Source organism: Choloepus didactylus, chromosome 5 (assembly GCF_015220235.1).
Source record: "Choloepus didactylus isolate mChoDid1 chromosome 5, mChoDid1.pri, whole genome shotgun sequence".
NCBI lineage: Eukaryota > Metazoa > Chordata > Mammalia > Pilosa > Megalonychidae > Choloepus > Choloepus didactylus.
Genome location: NC_051311.1, coordinates 121,428,454 through 121,454,703, shown reverse-complemented (window position 1 = coordinate 121,454,703; position 26,250 = coordinate 121,428,454). Strand labels below are relative to the sequence as shown.

Genomic DNA, 26,250 nt, shown 5'->3' with positions numbered 1-26,250 from the left:
CCTCACCTACTATCCATCTTGCTCCAGGCCTTTCAAGATAGAGCTTAAGCTGTCTCAAGCCTTTGACCGCTTGATTTGTTATATTAGTCTTAAAATTCATTTATTTTGGTACATTTGTAGTTGAAAAAATGAAAGTGGCCTGGTATACAGAGTAACTTTTTACTGGCGTCTCTGGGTTTTAGTATTTTTTATCGTGAACACTGGATTAATTATAGAAATGAAGGGAGTTCACTTGCCAATTTTTTAAAGATGGGGATTTGTTGACAGCCCGGTCCACTGGGAAGTCCGTAACCAGGGCATGTTTCATTGAATGTATGACATTACCTCCACAATCCTGGTGATAGATGCCAGGTTTCTCCGGACTTGAAAGAGGCGTGTAGGGGGAGCAGGTGCCTGACCTCCTTTCTTTGATGTTCCATTCTTGTAAATAATGAGAGGCTTGTCTTTGAACAAACTCAGCAGGTGAGCAGGCTCTTTGCCTTGGGAGACTCGGATCTGTGGGGTGGGGGTGGGAGGAGGACAGGGATAAAAGAAAGATATAAAGATGAAATGAAAGGTGGTTATATTTCCAAAAGTGTATTTATTTTTCCTTTTAGGAAAAAAACAAAAATAAACAAGTTGAGAGGAGAAGGAATGATGATTAACAGGAAATGTAAGTTAATGATAATTAAGCACAGCTTTTCTCTTGCTGACTCTAAGGCTAGTGGATTTGTTAACCCCAACACAGCCTCCCTAAGTAGTTTCTTGTTAGGGAAAACCACACTGAAACACTTTCTGCCTCCAGAAACCATAAAAATGTAAGTTTGTTCATCTACACCTCCAAAACTGAAAAAGAACAACAAAAAAGTGCTCATGCATACCATCTTTTATGAAAATTACTTTTTTTTTTTTTAAAGTGCCAACATATTACAGATGCTTACAGATATGCTTGATTCTCTTGTGTTTTGGGCTTGGTTCAGAAGGTAAAGAGATGTGCATTTAAATGCTTCAGAACATAAGACAACACAAAATCATAGTCATTACTTCTATATCTCCATATCTGTGAGAAGAAAAATAAATAATCATAAATCCATCTGGAGATGGACAATAAATTTCCATCCAAACATCAAAAACTGGCAAAAATAAATAAATATTTTAGTTTAACTAACCTACAGAAGTAGTATTTAATGAACCTATAGAAGATGTATTAATTGATATATATATCATAAGCAACTTGTTTTTAATACATATAAAGACCTTTTGGGATGAGGAAATTGAAAAAAAAAAAAGGTTAATTATTAGTTTATTATCACCTATTAGCTTAACACCAGATAGTGGTGTTGTAATATCTGGATCCTAATTCTTTCATAAATAATTGATTTAAAACATCTTTTTTTGTGTTGGTTAGAAAGTTTATGTGTTTTTCCATGAAACACTCAAAGTTTGGGTCAGTGGAAAATAATTTTAATCAAAGAATTGCACAGTTTCTTCCCATGAACGCTGCTTTGTATTAGGAAATGGCATTGTGATCCATTTCACAAGTAAAATATTGCAAAATATTTACAAGAAAATATTTAAAATAATTCCAACACAAAAGTCAAAGTGGGTGATATAAATCGGTTCCTTAGATATCTCTACTCCAGTGCCCATAGCACATGAGAGAGGAGAATGAAAACAAGTAACTAAGATCCCCCTGATCACATGTTTCAAAAGAATTGGAGAAGGGGAAGAAATGGGATGGAAATGGTGATAGGAAAGGGAATGGATGTTAGCAGCAGTACTTCAATAATCAATCTATTCTGAATGAAATGCCCCCTCTTATATGCACTAAATTCTAACCAAGGCTGAAGTTTAGGATATTCGTTGCCCTGAAATTAGAAACATCTTTACATGAATAGTTTAAATTCTGTGTCAGCCCCCTATTGTTTCATTCATTTGGCCCTAGGCTAAATTACCCTGGATCTGTCTTATGTACTTTTGACCTCCAGCCTGTCTTTTTTTAGAAGCCAGGTGAAAGGGAATGTGGAAACATGGGCCATTGTGGGGAGACCGAGGCAGCACTGAAAATAATTGACTTCCCAGATATGTTTCAATTAGTATCTGTTCAAATAAATGAGCAGCAGATTATGAAAATTCTTCTTGAGTCACAGCTTCAGGGCTTGGGGTGGAGAAAGAAGCAGTAACACTGTTGGCTTAACACTGTACATAATACTGAGAAAACTTCAACTGCCAACATGAAAGAAAGACACTGATTAAGGCCCATCCTCTACTGTGAGAGGACAAAAAGAATAAGAAAAGGTAATCTGAACAACTTTCAATATGCTAATATACTCTACAAAGGAATTTCTAAACTAGCAATAAAGGACTTCAGTTGTTCATGCATTCTTATATGCCACTGCCATCTAGTGACTAAAATAAAAATTACCATTTCATTGTCAATTTAGGATTCAATGAGCTAATCACGAATGGAAATTCATTAAATGAGATATCAAATATTTTACTAAGAAATACTATGGAATTTATAAGGCACGATGCATATGTTCAAAGATTTTGCAAAATTCGGTAAGGAATACTTTAAAAAAATTTTTTTTAATCCTTTGATAAATTCCATCTTATCTGTTGCTACCCCTTCCTCTAGTTTAATCACTTTCCCGATCTTCAGAGATGTCTAGGCAGTGACCACCCTAACTTGTTCATGTTGAAAAGGGGTGTTGACTTTATGAGAAACGGGGACACATCTAGTTTATATTCTTGAAGAGGCTATTGCCTCTGGGTTTTGTCCCCAAACCCAGGAATACTTTAAATATTGACTTTCTAGCTAGTTCCTAGCTAGAAAGATTTCATTCAAGAAATGAACATAATACTTCATGGGGGAATAGAATTCAGTACATTTAAAGAATTCAATCATCTTCAAAAGTTAAGTTGTAAAAAAGTCAATCTGTACCTTTAATCTAACTTGTTTATATCTCTATTAACAGCTTATACATCTATTAACCAGTTGGCAGATCAAATTCAACATCCACATCTTAGATACGATATTCTAAGGTATCTGACTTACCTCTATGTTTAATCATTATATTTGAGGAAGCAATTAAATATTTATAAAGATTTGAAAACAACGCAAAGCAAAGATGCTTGTATATCATGTAGAATCTAAGCCCAGTGGGCATCAGGCATGAGGAAGTGAGACCAATGCATCCCTGAAAAGGGAATGGTTAGTGATGCTGCTTTAGGAACGTCATTATGCTGATCAAACAAGCCCCTGATTTCAGTTTCAACCTCAGTTTGGAAGATGCTTTACTCAGCAGGTCACCAGACTCTGCCTTCACCAAAGCCAGTCAGGGAGGAGCCACAGGCTGAGAGAACGCACCCAAGCAGGGTGAGCTGCTCCAGCAAGGAAGGCGGGGGTGGCACCTCTCCCAGGGTTAGGAAGAAGCATCTGCAGCCACACCAGACAGAGCACGCTGGAGGGAAGCAAAGCCTCCTTCAAGTCTGCATTTAAGTTATACAGTAAGAAATTAAACAAAGACTGAGAATTTGGTTACTAATAAAGGTCCTGAAACAAGCAGCAGATACTCAAATCATAAACATAAGAAGAGGAGCAGTTGAGCTTGAGAAAAAGTTGAACCAGGCTAAAAAGGATTCCTTAGATACCAGGAGGAGAGCTAAAGCTGGACACTGATGGTGGAATCCGATTGTCTCTCTGTCTGTCTCCATATTACACACACTAAGAAATTGACTCATTTATATTTATATGGAATTGCTATTTTGAATTTGGGTTAAGTCATTCTCAACAAATTATTCTGTTTTTATAAATTCCCAAATAAATTTCAGAAATTTATTTATGAGAATTTTATTTAATTATGAGAATTGCATAAATTCTCATCTTTCTCCTTTCTTGTGCCATTCTCTCCCCTCCCCTTCTCTCTCCTCCTCCCTTCAACTTTCCTCTCCTCCCCTACAACTTCCCTCCCTCTTCTCTTCCCTCCTTTTTGTTCCCTGTCCTTCCATGTCTTCCCTGTCTTCCTCTTTCCTCTCTCCTCTCTTTTCTCTTGCCCTCCCCTTTTTTCCTCTCTCCCTACCTCTCTTCTTTCTGTCCTTTTCCTATCTTATCCCCTTCTACTCATCTTCCTTTCTTCCTCCATTACTTTTGGGATGCTTAAGTTTTTCAGATAAGATTCTGGTACCTAGAAGGGAACAGCAAGGATCCATGCTCACTTGTCAAGGGTAATTTCATTTTGCCTATGCAAAGTGAAATATATGCACTTTTATGATTTGTGAATGTATAAAATATTCTAATTTTTCAGCCTATTAATTAGAATTATTAATCTGTGCTGGTTCAATACTGTTGTACTCATTTCTCATGGCTGCTGTAACATAATACCACAATATAGTTTAAAATGACACAAAAATATTCTCTTATAGTTCTATAGGTTAGAAGTCTGAAATGGGTCTCACTGGGCTAAAATCAAGGTGTCCCCAGTGCTAAAGGTCCTTTCTAGAGGTTCTAGGGAAGAATCCATTTCCCTGCCTTTTCCAGATTCTAGAGGCTGCCCACATTCCTTGGCTCAGGGCCCCTTCTGTTCTCAAAGCCAGTAGTGGCCAGCTGAGTCTTTCTCGGGCTGCATCCCTGTTACGCTGACTCTCTTGCTTCCCTCTCTCACATATAAGGACCCTGCAATTACATCGGGCCCACGTGGGTGACCTAGGACACACTCTCTATTTTGAGGTCAGTTTATTTGCAAACTTAATCCCATCTGCAAACTTAATCCTTTTTTACCTTGTTACCTAACAGTCACATGTTCTGGAAATTAGGGTGTGGCCACCTTTGGGGTACCATTATTCTGCCTACCACAACTACTTAATAGCTGGAATATGATAGCTGGAAGTGATAACTTGGGAAGAAAAGTTTTCATGTCAAGTAAGTGCTCTTATTGACATATGGTAGGATTCTATAGGAAAGAGTCTTTCGGGCTCTTAAGTCTGTTACTGTTTTATTTTTGTTTTTATTGTTTTTTATTTGGCCTTTATTTGCTGCTTCTTTTCCAGAAGTTGAGGGTACCAGGATGACATGAGAACAACAACATGAAAAATGAAAAAAAAAAAAAAAAAGGAAAGAAAGAAAGAAAGCAATTATTTCAAGAAAAGATTGCATTTCCACCCCAACTTGGGAGGGGACTCTAACTAGAAATTGGGCTAGCAAAACTTTAACTTGTGTGAGTTTGGGGAGGTAAAATATCCTAACCTGCACAGCCTGTCCTCCAAGGGACCGATCCATCTGAACAGTCAGGAATGCAGATGTTGTCAATTCATCTCTTGTGGCATTTGCTCCTTGCCTAGGGAAAACCGAGGTGAAATAAATTAACCTGTATTTAAGTTTAAAGATCTTCTAATGTAGGCATTTCAAGCAGAGAGTTAAGCTGTTATGAAAGATCAAGAAGAAAACAACTGCTTAAAATGATACAAGTCATAGAAGCTATTCGTTTTTTAAAACTACTAACTTTGTGCCATGATTATTCTGTGTATTATCTAGAACCTTATGTGTTTGGTATTTTTATCTCCATTTTATAGGTAAAGAAATTGAGGTTTTGCTCCTTACATAACTTGGCTAAGTAATCAGGTCTGTCTGATTCCAAGTTTGAACTATCTAATTTGGGAAATCATCTCCATAGTGAAAACAATTCCATTTGAAGAGGAGAATATGAGCCAAATTTGCCTACGCTGGATATTAGAGGCACTTCATCTTTCTATGAATTTTTGGTGAGCACAGAACTCAGAAAATTCAAGAAAATAATCACCAGCAGTAGGCAATGGAGAGGCCCAAGTTTGTCACTTTTGCAATTCTTTAAAGGAATTACTAAGAAGGCTGTATGAGTGGCTAAACTGCCACCAACCCAAGTGAGGGCAAATAAATCAATGTATCCCTTCATTTGCAAACATCTTTTTATACGATAATTGTGGCTGTAACTCTGAATTACTACCTGACCTGTAAATCACCCTTTCGGAGATCTGCCTTATGGGGAACAAACAAACCAACATAGTATTCAGCATTGCTTTCTTTTGGCCAATTCTCCCTTCTCCATGTCATGACTAGGGGTTAGCAGCAAGAACACTAATCCTGGGATTAGATTTTGGAAGTTAACATGTTTTCTTCTGAAATCTTGAGAGTAACCTACTCTATACTCATAATAGATTCAACCATAACTTGCCATTCTGGGCTGCCGCACACATACACACATGCACACAACACCTAGTATCAGGGAGCATGTCTTATTTATCTGGGAATTTTTCATTGCACCAGCATAGGTGAATGATTGCTGTAATAATGCCCTACAAAGGGAATAAAAGGAAGGACGGGCAAGTGGTAGGCACACATTTGCAAGAAAATAAAAAATGCTTTCTCTGATAAAGGCATCCATAAAAACATGTAGTCTTTTAATGTGGGCAGCCTGAATTTCTCAAGAGCTTACAATGCTAACAATGCTAACATTCCCATGTGCCAAGCCAACCATGGAGCCCTGGGGAGGAACAGAGCTTGGAGATGGGCCATTTCTTGATTATATCTGCTGTCTCCTGGCCATTTCTCCATTTGGTTCATGTTCTAGGGACAAAAAAATTAAACCAACTAACATAGACAATATCATCAAACTTATGTCTCCATTTTTCCTTTTTCGTTTTTCTGGAGGAAAATATTTCAAAGAGGTAACCTGGATAACATCACCACACTTTTGCCTTCTGAAGCTTTCAATAAATACTTCACTATTTCTCTCAAGCCCCTTCCTGCTAGGTTCCTGTTAAATCCACACAAATTCAGACTAATTTGCTTTCTGGATGTATGACCCAGGAGTCAAGGATTCCACTACAATCAATACATAATTCAGTCTCTGCCTCTAATTTTGAAATCTTATGTTCAAAAAGTAACCTACTTTGTCTGACATGATTTCTTTATAAACCTGTGGTGCTTATTGCCCATTCAAAATAAATTCTGTGTGAAAACGGAGTTTACTGCCTCTAGACATTTATCATTGTCATTGTTTAGTGTTTGTGCAGTTTCAATTATCTGACTATTCAGAGAAAAGATCACTGCTGAAATAACTTTTCTTCTATCATTTTAGACTATAAGTGGTTTCCAAAGTAAAAAAGACAAATTTGTGTATTCAGAAGTTGATTTAATTTTTAGTCTTTCACCTTTAACTCTGCCTCCTAGTAGTAACCTATTTACTTCTCTGCCTTGAAATTATCACATAAACTGAAGAGTTGCTTAATTTGAAAGCTAGTCTTCAAAGAACTACTTATTTTCTAAATGCCTCTTCATGACCTTTATGGAAGCTTTTAAAGTTCTGTAAACCACAGTGTTAACAAATTTACATATTTAACATTCCTGACTTTAAATGGCAAGCACTCATCAAAGGACTCTCAAGTATCCAACTTAAGCTCTTGATATAGCTCAAAAAATCACATTCTTAACAAAGAAATGTTGAATATATCAAATTGGAAAGAAGAAAATAAAATAGAAACTGGAAAAGAAAACAGACTGACTGCCCCTGATTCCCATGCCTAAAGATAGTAACTGTTAATAATTTGTTGGAGTCCCATCATTTTCTTAATCCTGCTTAATTTTTTTAAAGATTGGGCCAAACCTGTTCTCGTCCGGAATTCTTTTATCTCAGTGAATGAAACAATAACCACTTGCACCCAGATCAGAAACCTGGGGGTCATCCTTGACCAGGTCATCTTCCCATTCCCCACAACCAGTGAGTCATCAGGTCCTATGAATGCCAACTCCTAATACCTTGCAAACTTGTTTCAATCTTTCCATCCCCGCTGGATTTTGCAACAAATCCCCAGAGATCTCCCTGCCTCCAGTCTTCTCCCATCAATTCATTCTTTCAAAGGCAGCCAGAATACTTTCTCTAAAATGAAAACCAGTCATGCCATTCCCCTGTGCAAACCCCTTGAGTGGCTCCGAATGGCCTGAAAAGAAGGTCCTTCCCCCTCAGCATGGTCTACACAGACATTTGCAATTTGGCCTCTCTAATTTTTCTGGTTTTATCTATTGTTAACTAACTGCTCCAGCCATATGTCATTACTGGTAGATGACGGCACACTTTTTCCTGTTTTTCTTAGAACAACTTTCCTATTTGCTTGACTGTCGACCTCCCACTTCTGCTGCCATGCAGTCCTTTACCAACAGAGGGTTTAGGTTTCCGTCTCTAGTTCCCCATGGAACCCTCTGCTTTGCCTTATATTAAAATCCCTCATCACTGACTGGTGTCACAGCTGCTCCTTTATGAGTGCTACCAGACTGAAAGGCCCTGTGGAGGAAAGCTGCAGTTCCAGACTCCAAAAGAAGGAGCAGCGTCTTTTGTAGTCACAGATCCCTATGCAAACAGCTGTGAGTGGTTGTAGGGACCTGTTCTCAGAGAGCGGGCTGCTGCCCTGGCCACACCCCAGTGGAGGTACAGTGTGAGGACTTACAGATCGTCTCTCGTGCAGCAAGAGTGGGAGGGTTGGGGGTGAGAAGCAGGGTGTACCTTCAACCTGAAATATGTATTTATAGGAGTAACTTAACTGCCTGTTAATCAACTGTCATCCTTGAACATAAATCACAAAATTGGCAACAGCAACAACAAAAATCATCTGCCTCTCTTTAAAGTACAAGCTATTGAGGGCACAGGTTAAATACTTGTTTTTTACTACTATATCACTAGCATCTTGCATGGTGCCTGGCACATGGAAAGTGCTCAATAAAGATTCTCAAAGGGTTTAAGGAATAACCACTGCATATAAAATCTGTAACCTGATTTAGTCTGTTTTAGTCATATCCACATAGTTATTTATGTGGGCTGCAAATTGTTAATTCCTCAAAATGATCTCTTGAATTGCTTGTTCAGCCTTTTTGTTTGATCTAAGTACCACAGTCAATTATACTTTTACACACAAAAGATAACTGAGAGGAAGAACATGAAACAGAATATAAAAGAAAAGCTGACTGGGAACAATTAATTTATCCCTACAAACATCATGATTTGCACAAACATATTTCTGCATTAAAATTTTAGAAAAGGAAGTTGCAAAATAAGGACATACCTACAGGATGTAGCTGCACTGAGGCCTCAGAGGCAAACAGACCCATCGATGAAGGTTTGAAAAGTTGCTTCACGCATTATTAGAGTTGCAACTTGGGGTTAAGTTACTTAATCTGTTTGATTCCTTTTTTGGAAAGTAGGCTGGTGGTATGTGAGAGAGAGAATATCAAGACATCTAGCCCTTTGCTGGCACAAATCTGCTGCTTGAAAAATGGTTGCAATTAAGATGGTGGAGAGAAACAGCTAAATATATTCATCTGGAAAAAAGATGTGGAGTGACTGTGGAGTCAGTCAACTTGGTGAGGTGGTTCTCATTAATGCAGTGGGGTACTTTAGTATCTCAGGAGCTCCACCTCCTGAGATTCTGATTTTTTTGGTGTGGGGTGGGGAGCAGGCATTTATATTCATGAAAATTAGTCTGGGTTATACCACTGTGGACCTAGTGTTTAGAAACACTGCTTAAGCCTTGTTAAGCATTAAAGTACAATAAGCTCTCACGTTGTACCAGTTTGGATGTATTATAGCCCCCAAAACACCATGTTCTTTGATGCAGTCTTCTGGAGGGAGACATATTAGTGTTGATTAGGTTAGAATCCTTTGAGTGTTTCCATGGAAATGTGACTCAATCAACTGTGGGCGAGACCTTTGATTGGACAATTTCCATGGAGGTGGTACCCTACCCATTCAGGGTGTGTCTTAACTGAATCACTGGAGTCCGATAAAAGTGTTCACAGACAAAAGTGTTCACAGCCTAGATACTTTGAAGAAAGCACAGGAGCTGAGAGTGGAACATAACCTGGGATCAGGAGATGCAAGCCATGTGCCTTCCCAGCTAACAGAGATTTTCTGGATCCCACTGGCCTTCCTTTGGTGAAGGTATACTTGTGTTGATGCCTTCGTTTGGACATTTTCATGGCCTTCAGACTGTAACTTTGTAACCAAATAAACCCCCTTTAAAAAAGTCAATCCATTTCTGGTATTTTGCATAATGGCAGCATTAGCAAACTGGAACAATGCTGTTGGTTTCCAGACCACCCTTTGGGTGGCACAGCCTCTGGCATAAGGATGACCATCGCATCTCCTGAACTTGGTTGGGCTCAAGGCACTGGGCAGAATAAATGGCTAGGCTGTAGAGATGGATGCGACTCTGTCATCTGGTGTGATACTCACCAAAGAGAAATGTCACCATTTCAACAGAGACCAGAGTTCACATGCATTCGGTATGCCTAGTGAAGGCTGCCATCACAGTGCAGGCAGAGCCAGGACCCTGCCCTGCATGTCTACCTTCCACCCACACTGCTCAGCTTTAAGATCTTTTTTGAGAATTTTTCTCCTTTTTCCAGCCTTCTCTGCAATATTTTAATTTATATGAATTCACTTAACACAAACTTAGAGAATCCCATAAGATATGATTTGTTGTAGGATTTCTATCCCTTTGAAACCTCCCAGCAGGGTGTATGTACTTTAATTACTTGGTTAGACATTTGGTCCTTCCTCCTTGAGCAAGGCCTTGGTACTGACCTAGGCTAATAAACCTAAGCTTCAGTTAACACAAAATCACTGTGCAAATCCAAAAAATGGCATTTTTCCCCACCACTATTGCTATGAGTTTCACAGGGACAAAGAACAAGGATGTGTCAATTTGAGATTTCTGGGGTATGAAATGAAATCACAAATCATACCCCCACCCCACCAGGGTTTGCCCAGCTGCCAGTCTGCAACTCCAATCAGAATGGCCCTCTATGAATTTCAATGATCAGATGACATGGTACTCAATACTGTCCAGCTAGGGGGTTAGCCTGCAAAGAAGATGAGATATTCAGCTACATATCCAGTAAGAGAACACTTCAGGTCAGGATAGCAAAACCTTTTTCCTAGATTTGATAAGATAAATTTTATCTAACCTCTTCATACTTGTGGGCAGCTGCTACAAAACATGGTCAGCCTCATGTCCAAAGAAACTACTATGTGAATGCTATATAAATCTCACTGAGGTCACCACAGGATTATTCCTTCTATCTAATCTGTACAGAATTTAATACTTTGTGAAAAATCTTGTCCTTTTGGAACATGAAGTCTTGTGAAAGGGGCAGACTCACCATGTGTAAATCATCTGTCCTCTGGGATAAGTGTAGAGTATAATGTAGCAGTCACCGCCATAAAATTCACCATACGAGTTTTCATCAATGGGGATCCTACCGTTGTTTTCTACACGCCAAATCTGGAAGAAATGGAATACACATTCTAAAATTAAGTGCTTTATTGTTCTAATAATACTTTTCATAAGTTTTAAGTGATTTTTGGTTTAGATCTACCATTAAACAACTTTTAAATTATTTTTCTAACTAGTTTACAAATCAAGCAAAGAGAAGAAATTTCATCAGCCTGGCAATTTGTTTACTGACTTTTTAAGTGATTCTGTCTTTTGTATCCTCCACAGGCCCACTGATTGATAAATAAGTAATGTGTGATCGATTTGTGAAAATAACATGGCATTCCAGTGGAATAGCAAACCTCAATATTCAGCTCAGAGATATATCTCTCAACTTTACAATAAAAGTTTTCCATCAGATGTTAATTTCCATCAAATGAATTTATTTTATTCCTTTTCCACTGTGCTTTAAGGCATGAGACGGTAATTTTCCCCAATAGTAGACTGTGACCAAATAACATTGAAACTGATATTATGATTTCTATTGTTAAAAGCTGTAAGACTTAAAATGACGGGATAAAAGCAGGCAGAACCAGTTTTTATTTCACCCCCTCACCTTCATCATAGATTAAAAAATATGTCAAGTTGGAGAGATGAGAACTATAAATGAAAGAGTAACATATGAGGGAGAATGTTATCACACACACCCTTTCCCTGCTGGGGTCCCGGAAAGGGGTGAGACAGGCCCTTTGCCTTGGAATTTGGAGATCAGTAAGTGGAGAGAAGCAGTGCAGTGCAGCCCTGAGGAAGCATGGGAGGACATCTCTGAAATGCTGTGGCCTGAGATCGAGACTGCAGCCAAGTCTTTCCCACGAGTCTTTCCCACGGGCTGTCTGGCAGCAACACGTGTGCTGAGCTCCAGAGAGGATGCCCGACATCCGGAGCCCAGGAAGACCCAGACCTCTGACGGTCATGAAAGGCTTCTGTGACCTTCTCCCTTTACAATTCTTGCTCTCCTGGTCCCCATCCCAACCTAGATTCACATTTGTCTTTAAAAGGAGGACAAATAATTTCCCAAATTTTCTGACTATAGACTTTGGCTCAAGCATTGTAGTAAGCCCTGGGAATATGCAGTTCCCGACTTCAAGGTATTGACAACAGGTCCAGTAGGGGAAACCTGGAAGTCAAAGAACTCTTCTATAGCACTTACATGATACGTTTTGAGAAAAATATCATTTATGGGTTGAGTAAAGAAAAAGATCACTGATGGGCACAGAGAAAGTCCATTTCAGTGCAGAGTGGTGGGTTGTGGCTTAACTGAGTTGCAAAGGAGGAGCGGCAGTGTTAGCCAGGTTGCAGGGGGGAGGGCATTCGGGGCAGTGGAAGGATGAGGCAGGGCAGGGAGGACACCATGGGTCAAATCACGGAAGACCCAGACGCCATCTGAAGACTGAGGTTTTCAGGAAGACTGTGGGAACCATTAAAACATTTTAGAATAGGAAGTGACATCATCTTGTTCTTATTAAGTTAGATACTCGAGAGTCAGTTGTATGAAGAGAGTTGAGTTAGGGGTAATGATTAGGGGACTTTTGGCAATTATTCCCCTAAAATGGAACAATCAACAAACTCAATTCAAATGCCCTTAACTTAAAATATCTCTGTTTTAGCACATAACACATGCCAAATTTGTTTTTGTTAATGTACTGCCTCCAAAATGGATGGACAGACTGATGGTAGTGGGTGCATTCATGGAAAAATACCTCCTCACTGGACAGTCACAGACATGGGGCTCTGGAGAGCAAGGACAGTTCTGGACTGGAAACGACAGCTGGGTTCTAGTGCCAGCCTCTAAGACAGTAATTAGGTGACACGGCACAAACCATCTAACCTCTTGAAATTTTCAACATACACATCTGTAAAATGGAGCATGAAGTTCAGACACCTTGTCCAGCTTTAAATTATATAATTTAATATACAGCCTTGGAGCATCTTTATTATTAAGTAAAATTCACATTTTACAAAGTTATAGTTTCCTGCTCTCTAATGATCTACTTATTTAAACAATATGTAACTACATGTCTACATATACTGTCGTAAACGGGTTTGATAAAAACAAACAAACAAACAAACAAACAAAGGTAAATACCTCCACTTTACCAGAACCATCATCCACCATATTATGCTGGGCTGCCATCTGCGGAGAATTGTGCAACTTTGAAGCATCAAACGGAATTTGTTTTATTCGAGCCACTTTCTCTGTGACATAAACTTTCCCAAAGCCATCACTTTGATCTTTATCTCTCCAGTCCTTAAAGAACTGTTTGAAGATTGGTGTTTCACCTCCTTCTGGAAGAACTTGAATCTAAACAAACAAACAAACAAAGGAAGCTAGTAATGGGGAAAGAACTAAGGAAATGAAAGGAATGGCTCGGTTTCTGTGATTACAGATTTTAACTTAGAACTGGGATCCTTAAAAAAATGAATGAAAAATAAAAGTCTGTCAAACATGAAGCTAAAATATTCCAACTTCGCTTTCTCTCAAAGCTAAAGCATTTCTCACTGAAATTGGATGTTTGGGATAAGAATAAAATTCTTTTTCATATGTTATCACTGCAGTCAAATACGTCTGACTATCTTTCTACATCAGGTTCACAAGAAGTCTGTGAGCTGGATGATATTATCTCACTGTGTTACTTATGACAGGACATAAAAATGAAGACAGTGGATGAGGTTGAGTGATTCAGAAAGGGAAAAAGTGACTAGCCAGTGTCTAGACTGATCTTGATGAAAGCAAATATTATCTGGGTTTTAGCCCAAGTCTACACAACTTGTTCTGGGGAATAACTGATGACTACACTTGGTTAATTCAACTGTGGTTGATTATCTTGAAGTGAAGAGAGGCTTTTGTTCTAATCATGCAGCCCCATAAAAGGTTTGATTTCCAGCTTCTGAAAATTCTATCCCCACACAGATAAAGTTCTAGGGATATATGACACAGGATTGCACACATTCAAGTGAAGAATGACCTCAGATGCACATGTTCCTTTGAACCAAATTCTGTCATGAGTTTTGCGGAGGTGTCACGTGCTCCCATGTGTTTGGTTTGTTTTGCCTAGCCAGCTGACTTCCATACGTACCTGGGTATTGGTGGAATAATTCATTTGCTGTAGGAATTCTTCTGCTGTCTTCATTGCGGCCTTTCTCTCCTGAGGATTAGCATCTTTACCTATGATACAAAGTGAATTTAAGAGTCAGAAAGTCAGAGGGGGGGAGATGTCACATGATTAAGAAACACTTTGCATACCAACACACACATAATTATAATTTAATTAAAATACAGCACTGACGATGGCAAAATACTTCCCAGTACATTAGGTATATTTAACAATATAATAATGAATGCCATTATAAAAAGATCATTTTTGTATTTCCCTAATGCCTTCCTTAACAACACAATACCTGTCAAACGATGCTCAAGGGAAGAAAATATGAATTTCAAAATTGGATGCATTTTATGTGACCTGGTTAAAGAGCAAGTTGCAGAAAGTCTAAGCTTTTTGTTTAATCAGAAAAAAAGATGTTTTCTTTCCCCTTCTAAGCAAATATCCATAAATCTAAAGTGCAGCAACAACGTCAATGGCATCCTTTACCTTTCCACACGAAAATTCGTTTTGCAACACCATGGTCCAAAATAAAGCATTCTTCAGAAAGCAGCATTTTCATTGAGAAGGGGTTTTCTTCTGCCACCACAGTCACTTTCATGGATCCACTTGCATCTGAAACCTAAAATAAAAACCATGAGCCCAAGGTTTCTTTTGGGAATGATAAAAATGTTCAAAAATTAGATTAGGGTGATGGTTGCACAACTCTGTTAATATACTAGAAACCACAGAATTGTACACTTGAAAGGAATGAACTTCACGGTATGGAAATTATTTCTCAGTAAAGCTGTTTCAAAGAACAAACAAGCAAACAATAAACCCACAAGCCCGATTATATCCCCAAAGGTTTTTAAAATCCTTTCGAGTAAAAGAACTACTAACAGCAAAGTTAAGGTTTTATCTATATCTAAAACCTGTGGAAAATCAGAAAATAATAGTGATAACAATAATGGCCAATATTTATTGAGATCTTTGTTTGTACTAAACACCATTCTATGAATTTTACATGAATATTTCTTTTAATTTTCACAGCAATCCTTTCAAGTAGGTAATAACGTCATACCTCCTGAATATACACAAAATGCTGACGCTTAAGCATTCATTCCACATCACTGAGTGCACTGTTCTAAGGGAGGCATTGATAGATTAATACATTATAGTTTATAGATTTTTTCAATATATATTTTTTCAATGTTGGTTCTGTAATTTAATTACATTTTGTATGAACTATCAAAGTAATTTCTCCATCACAAATAAAATTGTTATTTACCTAGACTCTTGAGGTTTGGAAATGACTACACTACACATTTTTAAAACTTGTAGCTGGTTTTACAAAATTGAAAGTGATATTGAAATGCTGGTGGGAATTCACTGGCTTTCAAAAACAAATCTGTAGGCTACAACTTAGTTATTTGGGCAAATTAAATATGCAGGTCCCAGAGCCCTTTCTAGATCAGAGATGGAGTTTGACACATTATGGTAGAATCTGAATTCTGTACTTTAAAAAAAGTGCCCCAGTGCTTCTGCTTCACAGTCTTGTTTGGTAACCCAAATTAAAATATTTTCAAAAGAACATTGTATTTTAGATGTATGCAATACATTATTTTTCCACTAGAGGGATGAATGTTCCAGGATTAACAGTTGTACATTTAAAAATATTTCTTTAGTCCACAATGCTAAGACTGAAATAGTTTTGTTTGATGATACAAAATACAAAAGTGTGTGTTAAGCTGGTGAAACAGGTTTCAGAAAAAGTAATAAAAAGTCAACAACCAAATTATTTAGATTACAATTTCAGTATGGCTTCTATGAAAACGATCACTATTTAGCAGAAGTAGTAACCATACTTTTCCTTTGCCATCTAGGAAGAAAACAACTCACTTCTCCTTTATAAAAAGGAAGTTACACTTCTTAAAAAGCAGTTTTATTGAAATATATTCATACAATATACAATCCATAAAGTGTACGATCAATGGCTTTTACTATAATCACAGAGTTGTGCATTCATCACCACAATCAATTTTAGAATATTTTCATTACTCCCAAAAGAAAAACCCCACCCCCCTTAGTGGTCACTTCTTAGTCCTATCCTTCCCCAGCTCTACATACCCAATAATCTAACTGTCTCTTCAGATTTATTTATATTTACAATTTATACAAATAGAATCATAAAATATGTACTTTCAAAAATTTTATTTTTTGTATTTTCTATTGCAAATATAACATACATACATAAAAGTGATAACTTTCCAGGCACTATTTAACAAGTATTTAGAGAGCAAATTTCAAAGAATATTATAGGCTACAATTCTACAGTTTCAGTTATTTCCTTATTATGAAATATAACATATACACAAAAAGGTATTATCTTTCAAAGTATGACTTAACTAGTAGATATATAGGAAATTTCCAAAGTTATTATGAATTATAGTACTATAGTTTCAATCATTTCCTTATTGTGAGATCTAACATATATGCAAAAAGATACAGCTTCCAAATTACAATTTAACAAGTAGCTATAGAACAAATTCCAAAGGATGCTATGGGTTACATTTCCACCATTTCAATTCTTTCCTTCTAACTATTCTAATACCCTAGCAACTAAGAAAAAGAAAAATGTATAAAGACAGTATTCATAATCCTTTGTTAAATTCCATCTTGTCTGTTGCTACCCCTTCCTCTAGTTTAATTACTTTCCTGATCTTCAGGGATGTCTAGGCAGTGACCACCCTAACCTGTGCATCTTGAAAAAGGGGTGCCAACTTTATGAGCAAAGGGGACATATCTAGTTGATGTTCTTGAAGAGGCTATGGCTTCTGGGTTTCAGAACTTGGCTGGCATAGAGGCACTCTGAAGGATTTAAGTTTCTGATGAATAAACTTAGTGAGTGAAACTTTTATAGAACATGATATTCCTATTAATTATAGTCCCTAGTATGTGTAGATTTTTCCTATATACCCTTCTGTTGTCAACTCTGTGCCAGTGTCAAAAATATGTAGTACTTTTTGTCTGTTTTCCTTCACCTAGCATAATGTTGTTTTATAAATTATTGTTACTTTTTTTAATCAAAGAAGTTGGCTTACATAAAAGTTAAGTAAAAATTACCATGTTCCCATGTACCCCCCTTTTATTGACACTACATTGGTGTGGTACCTTTGTTACAGTTGATGAAAGAATATTAAAATATTACTGTCAACTATAGTCCCTAGTTTGCATTAGGTGTATTTTTACCCATATACCACCCTATTATTAAAACCTCATAACAGTGATGTACATTTGTTATAATTCATGAAAGAACATTCTTATATTTGTACTATTCACCACATTCCATCATCTGCAACAGGGTTCCCTGTGTTATACAGTCCTACGTTTCATCCTCTGACTTTCCTTCTAGTAACATACACAACCCAAAACATCACCTTTCAACCACATCCACACACATAATTCAGTGCTGTTAATGACTTTAACAATTATGTGCTACCATCACCACTATCCATTTCCAAACAGCTACAATCAACCTAGATAGAAATTCTGCACAAATTAAGCATCATCTCCCCATTCTCTACCCCAATTCTCTCTCCTGGTAACCTATATTCTAGTTTCCAACTCCATGAGTGTGCCTGTTATAATTAGTTCACATCAGTGAGATCACACAATATTTGTTCTTTTGTGTCTGGCTTATTTCACTTAACATAATGTCCTCAACGTTCACCCATGTTGCATGCACCAGGACTTTATTTCTTCTTACAGCTGAACACTATTCCCATCCTACATATATACCTCATTTTGTATACCCATTCATTGGTTAACGGCACTTGGATTGCTTCCATCTTTTGGCAATTGTGAATAATGCCACTGTGAACATCAGTGTGCATATGTCTGAGTCCCTGCTTTCAGTTCTTCTGGGTATATAGCTAGTAGCGGGATTGCCAGATCATATGGCAATTCTATAGTTAGCTTCCTGAGGAGCTGCCAAACTGTTGTCCACAGCGGCTGCACCAACTTACATTCCCTCCAGCAGTGAAGGAGTGTTCCTATTTGTCCACATCCTCTCCAATACTTGTAGTTTTCTGTTTTATTTTTAATAGTGGCCATTCTAGTGGCTGTGAAATGATATCTCATGGTTTTGATTTGTATTTCCGTAATAGCTAGTGATGTTGAGCATCTTTGCACATGCTTTTCAGCCATTCATAGTTCCTCCTTGGAAAAATGTCTATTCAAGTCTTCTGCCCATTTTTTAAATTGGATTGTGTGTCTTTTTAGTGTTGATTTTTAGGATTTCTTAATATATTCTGGATATTGAACCCCTATCAGATATGTTGTTTTCAAATATTTTCTCCCATTGAGTAGGCTGCCCTTTGACTTTCTTGTTTGTACATCTTTAATTGTTCCAAATTCTGTGACTCATCTGAGGTTTTAATTGTTTTCCTTTGACTGGGCCATATCTTTCTTCTTCATAGTATGGCTTATAATTTTTTGCTGATGTCTAGGCATCTGATTATCTTGATGAGTTTACTCTGAAAATCAGTTTCTCTCTCTTGCCTAAGGTTTTATTGTTGATTGGCTTTGAATTAAAGCTTTCTTTGGCACTTTATTCTACTTATACTAGACCTTAAGAATTTCCCATGTTTAACTGACCAGATTTTTTCATCTCTTCTTCATCTGATCCTTGCTATGGGCATGTAGTTCAATCTACAAAATTGAACTATTTGTGCAATAGTTTCACCCACAGGATAAAGCTTCCTTTTCCTCTGTTTCTTATCTAAGAATCTTGATCTGCTCTGTTCCTTTCTGTTTTGCCGCTATAGTTTTTTTTTCCATTTATAATACTCTCCACCTACTTTTAGTTTATAAAATGTTTACAGTTTTCTAGTTCCTATAAACAAAATATTAAATTATATGGTAGATACAGACCAATTACTTTCTCTTTCATTAAATACATAAGAAATTTGGGTTTATGATTCCTAACCAAACTAATGGAGTTATTAATGATTTTTATATTAGATTCTTATTTAATTGTTCTCAAAAGTACAACACCAGAGTTCAACAAACATACAATGTCCCCAGTACACATACACACACTTAATTTTTTAAAGGAATATCATGTAATGTCTTTTATCACTTTTCTTGCTTCACAAAAACTTATAAATCAAGTCACACATTATATTGAATTAAGTGGTAAGAAAAGCATATTGATTTACTATTTGTTTTCATAAGTTACTAAAAATGGGTAAATTAATCATGTTACATCTACTACATCATTTAAATCTTGATTACATGTAGTAATCCATCTTATAAGATGCATTCTATTATATTTTTACAACATATCTCAAAATGCATATTAATATTTATTTAAATAGAAAAATGTTATAATTTTTTTCTGAAAGAAAGTCAGTCTGATTGCCTGATAGATTTGACAATAGGACTGACTTTGAGAATTAGGTTTATGGTGGACTTTTTCCATAAAAATCTGCAGCTCTGACAAATGAACAAAAGTACATTTAAATTTTCTCAATTCCTTTTTAGTATATGGTTAAACAAAATATCTTTAAGTGAAAGAGTAACCAGTAAAATTGTAATATAATAGGTTTTGTATACTTCCCAGAAACTGAGAAAATAAATTACTTTAACGACAAAGTAAAAATCCAGTCATAAGTCAAGTGGTTTCCATTCCTTTGCTTTCAATAAAATCGATGGAGATCTAATATAATTTGTTAGCCAGTCATCAAAAGTAATTCTGGATAATAGACAACAATGTGATATATTTAAAAATAGCATTATTGAGATATAATTCATATAACATAAAGTTCATCATTGTAAACTGTACAATTCAATGGATTTTAGTGCATTCACAGATGTGTGAAACCATCATCACAATCAATTTTCGAAATTTTCATCACCCACAAAAGAAACCCTGCACCCCTTAGCTCTTAGCTGTCACTCCTCCATTTCCCCACCCCCATAGTCCTAGGGCAACCACCAATTTACTTTTTGTCCCTGTAGATTTGCCTATTCTGGATGTTTCATAGATATAGAATCATACAATACATAGTCCTTTATGACCAGCTTTGTTAACTTAGCAGAATGTTTTAAGGTTCATCTATGTTGTAGCATGTATCAGTATTTCATTTCTTTTTACTGCTGAATAATATCCCATTGTGTGGATATATCACATTTTATTTATCCATTTATTAGTTGATGGACATTTGTGTCATTTCCACCCCGGCTATTATGAATGATCCTGCTATGAACATTTGTGTACAAGTTTTTGTGTAGACATAAATTTTCATCTCTCTTGGGTATACACCTAGGAGTGGAGTTGCTGGTTATATGGTAAGTCAATATTTAACCTTTTTAGGAATCTCCAGACTGTTTTCCAAAGAGGCTGCATCACCAGCTGTATATGAGGGTTCCAATTTCTCCACATCCTCATTAACACTTGTTATTATCTTTTTTATTAAAGCCATCTTAGTGGTTGTGAAATAATACCTCAATTGTGGTTTTGATCTACATTTCCTTGGTGGCTAATGATGCAGAATATATTTTTATGTGCTTATTGGTCAGTTGTGTATCTTCTTTGGAGAGATGTCTATTCAGAGCCTTTGTTCATTTTTAATTGGGTTGTCTTTTTTATCATTGAGTTATAAGGGTTCTTTATAAATTCTAGATACAAGTCCCCTATCAGACACATGATTTGCAAATATTTTCTCCAACTATGTGATTTTTTCATGTAATTCAGAAAGAGTTAAAAAAATTCAGTGGCATCTCTATGACAAAACTCCCTCCATTCCCAATTCCCATTTATCTATTTATGTGAATGAGGATTCTTTTTTTTGAACAGGATTGTGCAGTTTTATTAACCATTCAAGTACAGTAGCATCTGGTAAACTGGGGACAGAACTGGGATTTAAAAGTGAACAGATATTCAGCATCTAATAGTTTGAAAGAAGCCACTACATATTCTTTTCACAAACATATTTTTACAGAGCCAATACAGTACTAGCCATTAACCCAGTATACCAAGTGTACTGCAGTAGAAAAGAATGCAACTACTAGCCATTAACCCAGTATACCAAGTGTACTGAAGTAGAAAAGAATGCAACAAGAAAAATAGCTACATTAGAAAGACCTCAACACTTTAGAAAAAGAGTAAAACACTTTTAGTTTCTCCCCTTTAACTCCTAAAACAACATCATAAAGTCTGGATCTACCTATACAATCCTACATCAGCTTCTAGAACATTTGTCAGGAGAGAAAAAATAAAATGACACTGGCCACTACAGTCTTTGGGTATTTAGGAAGGGGAGGGGAAGACAGTCATTCCTCAGAACAAATTGTTCAGCTTCTGTCTCATCAGGAGGATATCTGGATTCTTTGTTCTTGGATTCTAGTTTTTTTTTTTTTTTTACTCTCCTTTAGTTGTCTCTGGCTTCTTTTGCCTGGAGGGCAAATTCTGGGAGGAGGTCACCCTGCAGAGGACTCTCTGAAGTCAGTATTTCCCAGCCAAAGCAGGGTCAGGGACCTATGAAGGGAGCACAGACCAGTTCCAAAGAGCGCTGGGGAGAGGGTCAGAAAAGATGCCCCCAAGCTTTTTGATGGCTCCCTGATGTTGCACTTTCTTGGCCTGCCCAGCAGGTGGCGCTCTTCAGCAAACTGTTCCCCGAAGCCCTAGAGAGGCCCTGTGTCTTCAAACCACCACTGCCCTTGCTCCTGTCCCTTGTGCGGCGGAAACAATGGCCATGGAGGTCGCTATCCATGAACTGCAGTTCAAAGCCAGGACCCAACAATCTAAATTCACTGATGGAAAGTCGTGATCAGTACTTGGTGTGTCCCATCCCACCCGTTCTTGGGGAGGAGGGCTTCCATGTCCATCTTCATCTGTGGCAAGTAGCAAGGGATCAGACCCGAGGCGGTTCACCTCGAGAGCGGTGGGCAGATGCCAGCAGCTGCTGTGGAGCAAGATACTCACAGTTCTTTTCTGCTGTTTCTCAGCCTCTTCATCCCACTCTTCCCCGGATGCTGTACAGTGCTCCCCTGGCCTCCAGAGTCCCAGAACAGTTGTTTCAGACAATTTCTGCTTGTCCACTAGCTATTTTTGTAGGAGTGAGTTAGGCAGCTCCCTACTGTGCCGTCTTTCCCCAGAAGTCTCTCCAGTAACTAGATTGTCATTTAAAATCACAGAGTTTCTGAGGTAGGAGGTCCCTTAAAGATCAGCACATCTAATGCTTTCCTGTCACAGATGAGAAAACTACATAAATCAATGACCTGCTCCACATCACATGCTTAGAGACTTGCAAGGGTTGGGAACATTTGAAGACTCCTGATTTAACAGTCTTCTTAACTGGTGTATCTTGTGGCTTTTGTTACTCTCACCAGCCATAAAATCCTAACATGGTAGAGTTGGAAGGAGCCTGAGATGTCATCTAATTTATAATTTATACTCTTTTTTTCTTAGATAAGGAAACTAAGTCACAGAATGGTTTCATTTTGCCCATAGTCACAGAGCCAGTCATAAGCTGCAGAGCTGACTGGAAGCAGGTCCAAAGCAGGACAGTTTTTACCCTATTTCCTTCCAGGTGTTGATTCATTAGTTTTTAATATTGTAACAAAGAAAACAAAGTCTAAATAGACTGTTTTAAATAAGGTGAAGATTGTATGTAATCTCATATATTTGTAAGAAAGTATTTGTAAAGCATCTTTTTTTGGTTTGTTTTCAGCCCTAGTAATAGTTTTAATTCTAAGATGCCATCATAGAGTGAAGAACATTAGCTTTTATGCTATATTATTATATTCAAAGCTTTATGTATTTTTATTTGTAATTACAGAGTAATTATACATGTTTAGCACCAAGCTGATGACAAACACTGTTTTGTTGAAAAGATCTTGCATTTAAAAGGAAAAATCTTTAAAACCCCAAGGAACTGGGCCATGAATCAAATCAGATTTTTATGAAAAACAATTTATATTGGAGAAAAAGCAACTTAATGGGATCTCATTTCAAAACACAGAATATATGAATTAATCATTCAGAAAATGTAAAGCTTCTTTATAAAGAAAACGTTTTATTGGAAGCTAAATCTCAAAATATATTATTCCAAACTAGTACAACAACGAAGTATAAATTTCATTTGTCATATAAATAGCTTCACTTGTTACTTGCTGTTTTTAATAAAAATAACAAAAAGTATTAAAAAGAGTACTTCTAATAAATATGTAAGAGCAAAAAACTGACTCAACCTACACATTTCTCTTTGAGGGCACTGAGGAAAATTATCAACTACAGCAAAGAAAGTCCTTCCTGGTACAGGCCTCCCTGACCACATCCAGTCCAGTAAAAACAAAAGACTGGATAACAGTGAACTCACCATGTAGAGTTTAGCCATTTTCCTATTAGTTATGTCAGCCATGCTGTCGTCATCATCATCTCCATCCGGAAGCTCTGGCTTTTTCCCTAAAATCTGGAAAGGATAAAAGACAGACCTCTCATTAAAGGATGTATGGAGTTTTTAAAAATAGTAAAATATCTTACATTTATAAAGACATATATTAGAAAATATTTACAAATAAAATTACCAGGCTCAAACATATTCTCATCAACTCATACAACACAGGTCTTTTTCTATGGTCAAATAAGTCACTGGCTTTAAGCAAACAAATTCTGAGTTTGCTGGTGTTGTGAATTTTGAAGAAAGCAAAAATCCCAAACTTGGAAGCCTAGGTTTCCAAATTTTTGAAACTGGAAGTATTTAACTAAAATACGAGTTCTAAGTTTAGTTCTGCAAAAGAATTTCCTGTGTGACCTCTGCTTCTAGAAATAGCCTATAAGTTTTATTAGTTTTTTACTACAAAATCTTGGATCAAAATTACTATTTGCGAGTACTATCATCATTATCAACATATTACAGCCTATCTAAAGTGGAAGATCTTGATGACCAATATCCCTGCCGTATCATAGGCACTGAGAATAGTGCCAGGGGCGTAGTAGATGATCTGTAAGTATTTGTTGAAGGATGAATGAATGAATATATTTATTTATTCTTTGCATGTCTGATACAATCCAGAAGTTCAAGCAAAGCATTTGGTAGAAAATGTATTTGAATCTGCTTTGAATTTCTGTACATTAAAGTCACAAAAATTATATCTATAAAGCACTTTAAAATCTATTATATGTTGCTTGAGCTATGTTATCTGAAAGCAGTTTGGATTGTTTATTCACTTAGGATCAATAAAATGGCATTTCTTATATAATGCATTTTTCTGTCAATTTCCTGTTTTCAAAGTTAATTAATTGACACAAATATCACAGAATGTTAAAGACAGGTATAACACAAGTTTATTTTAAATTATGTGATTTTTATAACAATATAGATACAAATTCAAGTTCAGAAATGCAAAGGTATTCATTTAGAGTAAAAAATATTTAATATACAGTGAAGTTCCTTGCATAATGTGTTTTATATTCAGATTCTTTACATATATTGCATGAAAAATAAATACTACAGAACATAAGACAACAATAAAAAATGTATATATTTAATCGCACGAATATGGGCACAACTTTGAATTTATAAATGCATTAAAGAACTTATCTCCTCTGGGAGCATGTGTAGAGGGCGATTAAGGTAGCATGTATAAAATCCACCCTCAGCAATGCCGGAAATATGCAACATGGCCGCCAGGGCTGATGCAACAACAGCTTAAGTTACCCTCAGCCTTCTTTACGGAAGTAGTTCGCGCCAAAAGTGCTAGTTCGCGCCAAAATTGCTAACCTTACATCTGCCATCTACCCTAGCAACAGCAGCCACCAATCCTAGACCGCCACGAGCCCTTACTAGCCACTTCCCCTTCTCCTAGAGTATATATGCTCTGCCTCTTCAATAAAATTTTGCAGCTTGATCAGAAACCTGTCTTGCTGTCGTTCCTCGCGTCTCTTGTCCCATACCATTCCTCCCTCACAGGATTCGGAGTCTCCGTTGAACGTCCCGCGGGCCGGGACAAGCATGCCCATCTTTTTTGTTTACATAGTGTTCAGTAAAACTATTAAATTATTGTACATGGCTAAATGATTGTAATATAGTTTTGCTTTTGTTTTTGTTTTGCTGTTCAATGTGGGATCAAACCAAAAATTGAAACACTTGCAACCAACAGCTTTTTATTTTTTTAAAAATATTTTTACCTTTGCAGAGGTGTATATATATCTTCTTAGAGACATAACAGGTCTCTTCATATTCCCTTTTATAAGTCAACTCCAACCAAGACAGTAGAGTTTGAATTGAACAGTTCAGGTTTAGGGTTTATCTAATACTGGGAAGTCACCCAGTGGGTCAAGCAAGTCTGGGATGTTGGACAAACACTGTAACTTTTCATTTTCAGACAATTCCCGTATTAGCCAATGATCTTAATTAGCCTCTCAAAGGACTGTAGCATATTGGGACTTGAATTCAAATGATTTACCAGGAACTGGTTGAACAGGTTGGGGATGCTATATATTATCAGCTATCTCTAAGGTTCGTTTAAAAATTCATTTCAACAACCAACCACCTACCAAATACCTCAATGGGTATACAAATGAGATTCCAACCACCTTGCTCAACCCTTAAGGACTTTTCATGCTGCAGAATGATAGGAAATTAATTATGCTTACTTTATCAAAATAGTTATACATTTTGAACTTTGAAATGAACTGTAAGTATAGCTTTTCTTTTTTTCTATGGGTAGGATTTTGCCAATATTGAAAACACTTTAATTTAGGTTGCTGAAGTCGTTAGCATTTTGTTCATGTAAACTTTTGTATATGAAAAAAAAGCCCATACATTTTGACAATTTAAAGAGGTAGGAAAAGAGAGAAACCTTATTGAGGGTTCAAAAA

General features: G+C 36.9%; 1 protein-coding gene across 2 annotated transcripts in view; it reads right to left on the bottom strand.

The window, feature by feature from the left end:
- Positions 1-26,250, bottom strand: part of SCIN (scinderin) — a 97,326-nt gene that overhangs the window by 14,053 nt on the left and 57,023 nt on the right. For both annotated transcript variants that reach the window (XM_037836803.1, XM_037836802.1), the window contains 7 exons: positions 23,747-23,839; positions 14,871-15,003; positions 14,358-14,446; positions 13,367-13,582; positions 11,168-11,289; positions 5,225-5,315; positions 325-495 (listed from right to left, as the gene is read on the bottom strand). In XM_037836803.1, coding sequence (XP_037692731.1) covers positions 325-495; positions 5,225-5,315; positions 11,168-11,289; positions 13,367-13,582; positions 14,358-14,446; positions 14,871-15,003; positions 23,747-23,839 — 915 coding nt within the window. The remainder of the gene's footprint in view (positions 1-324; positions 496-5,224; positions 5,316-11,167; positions 11,290-13,366; positions 13,583-14,357; positions 14,447-14,870; positions 15,004-23,746; positions 23,840-26,250) is intronic.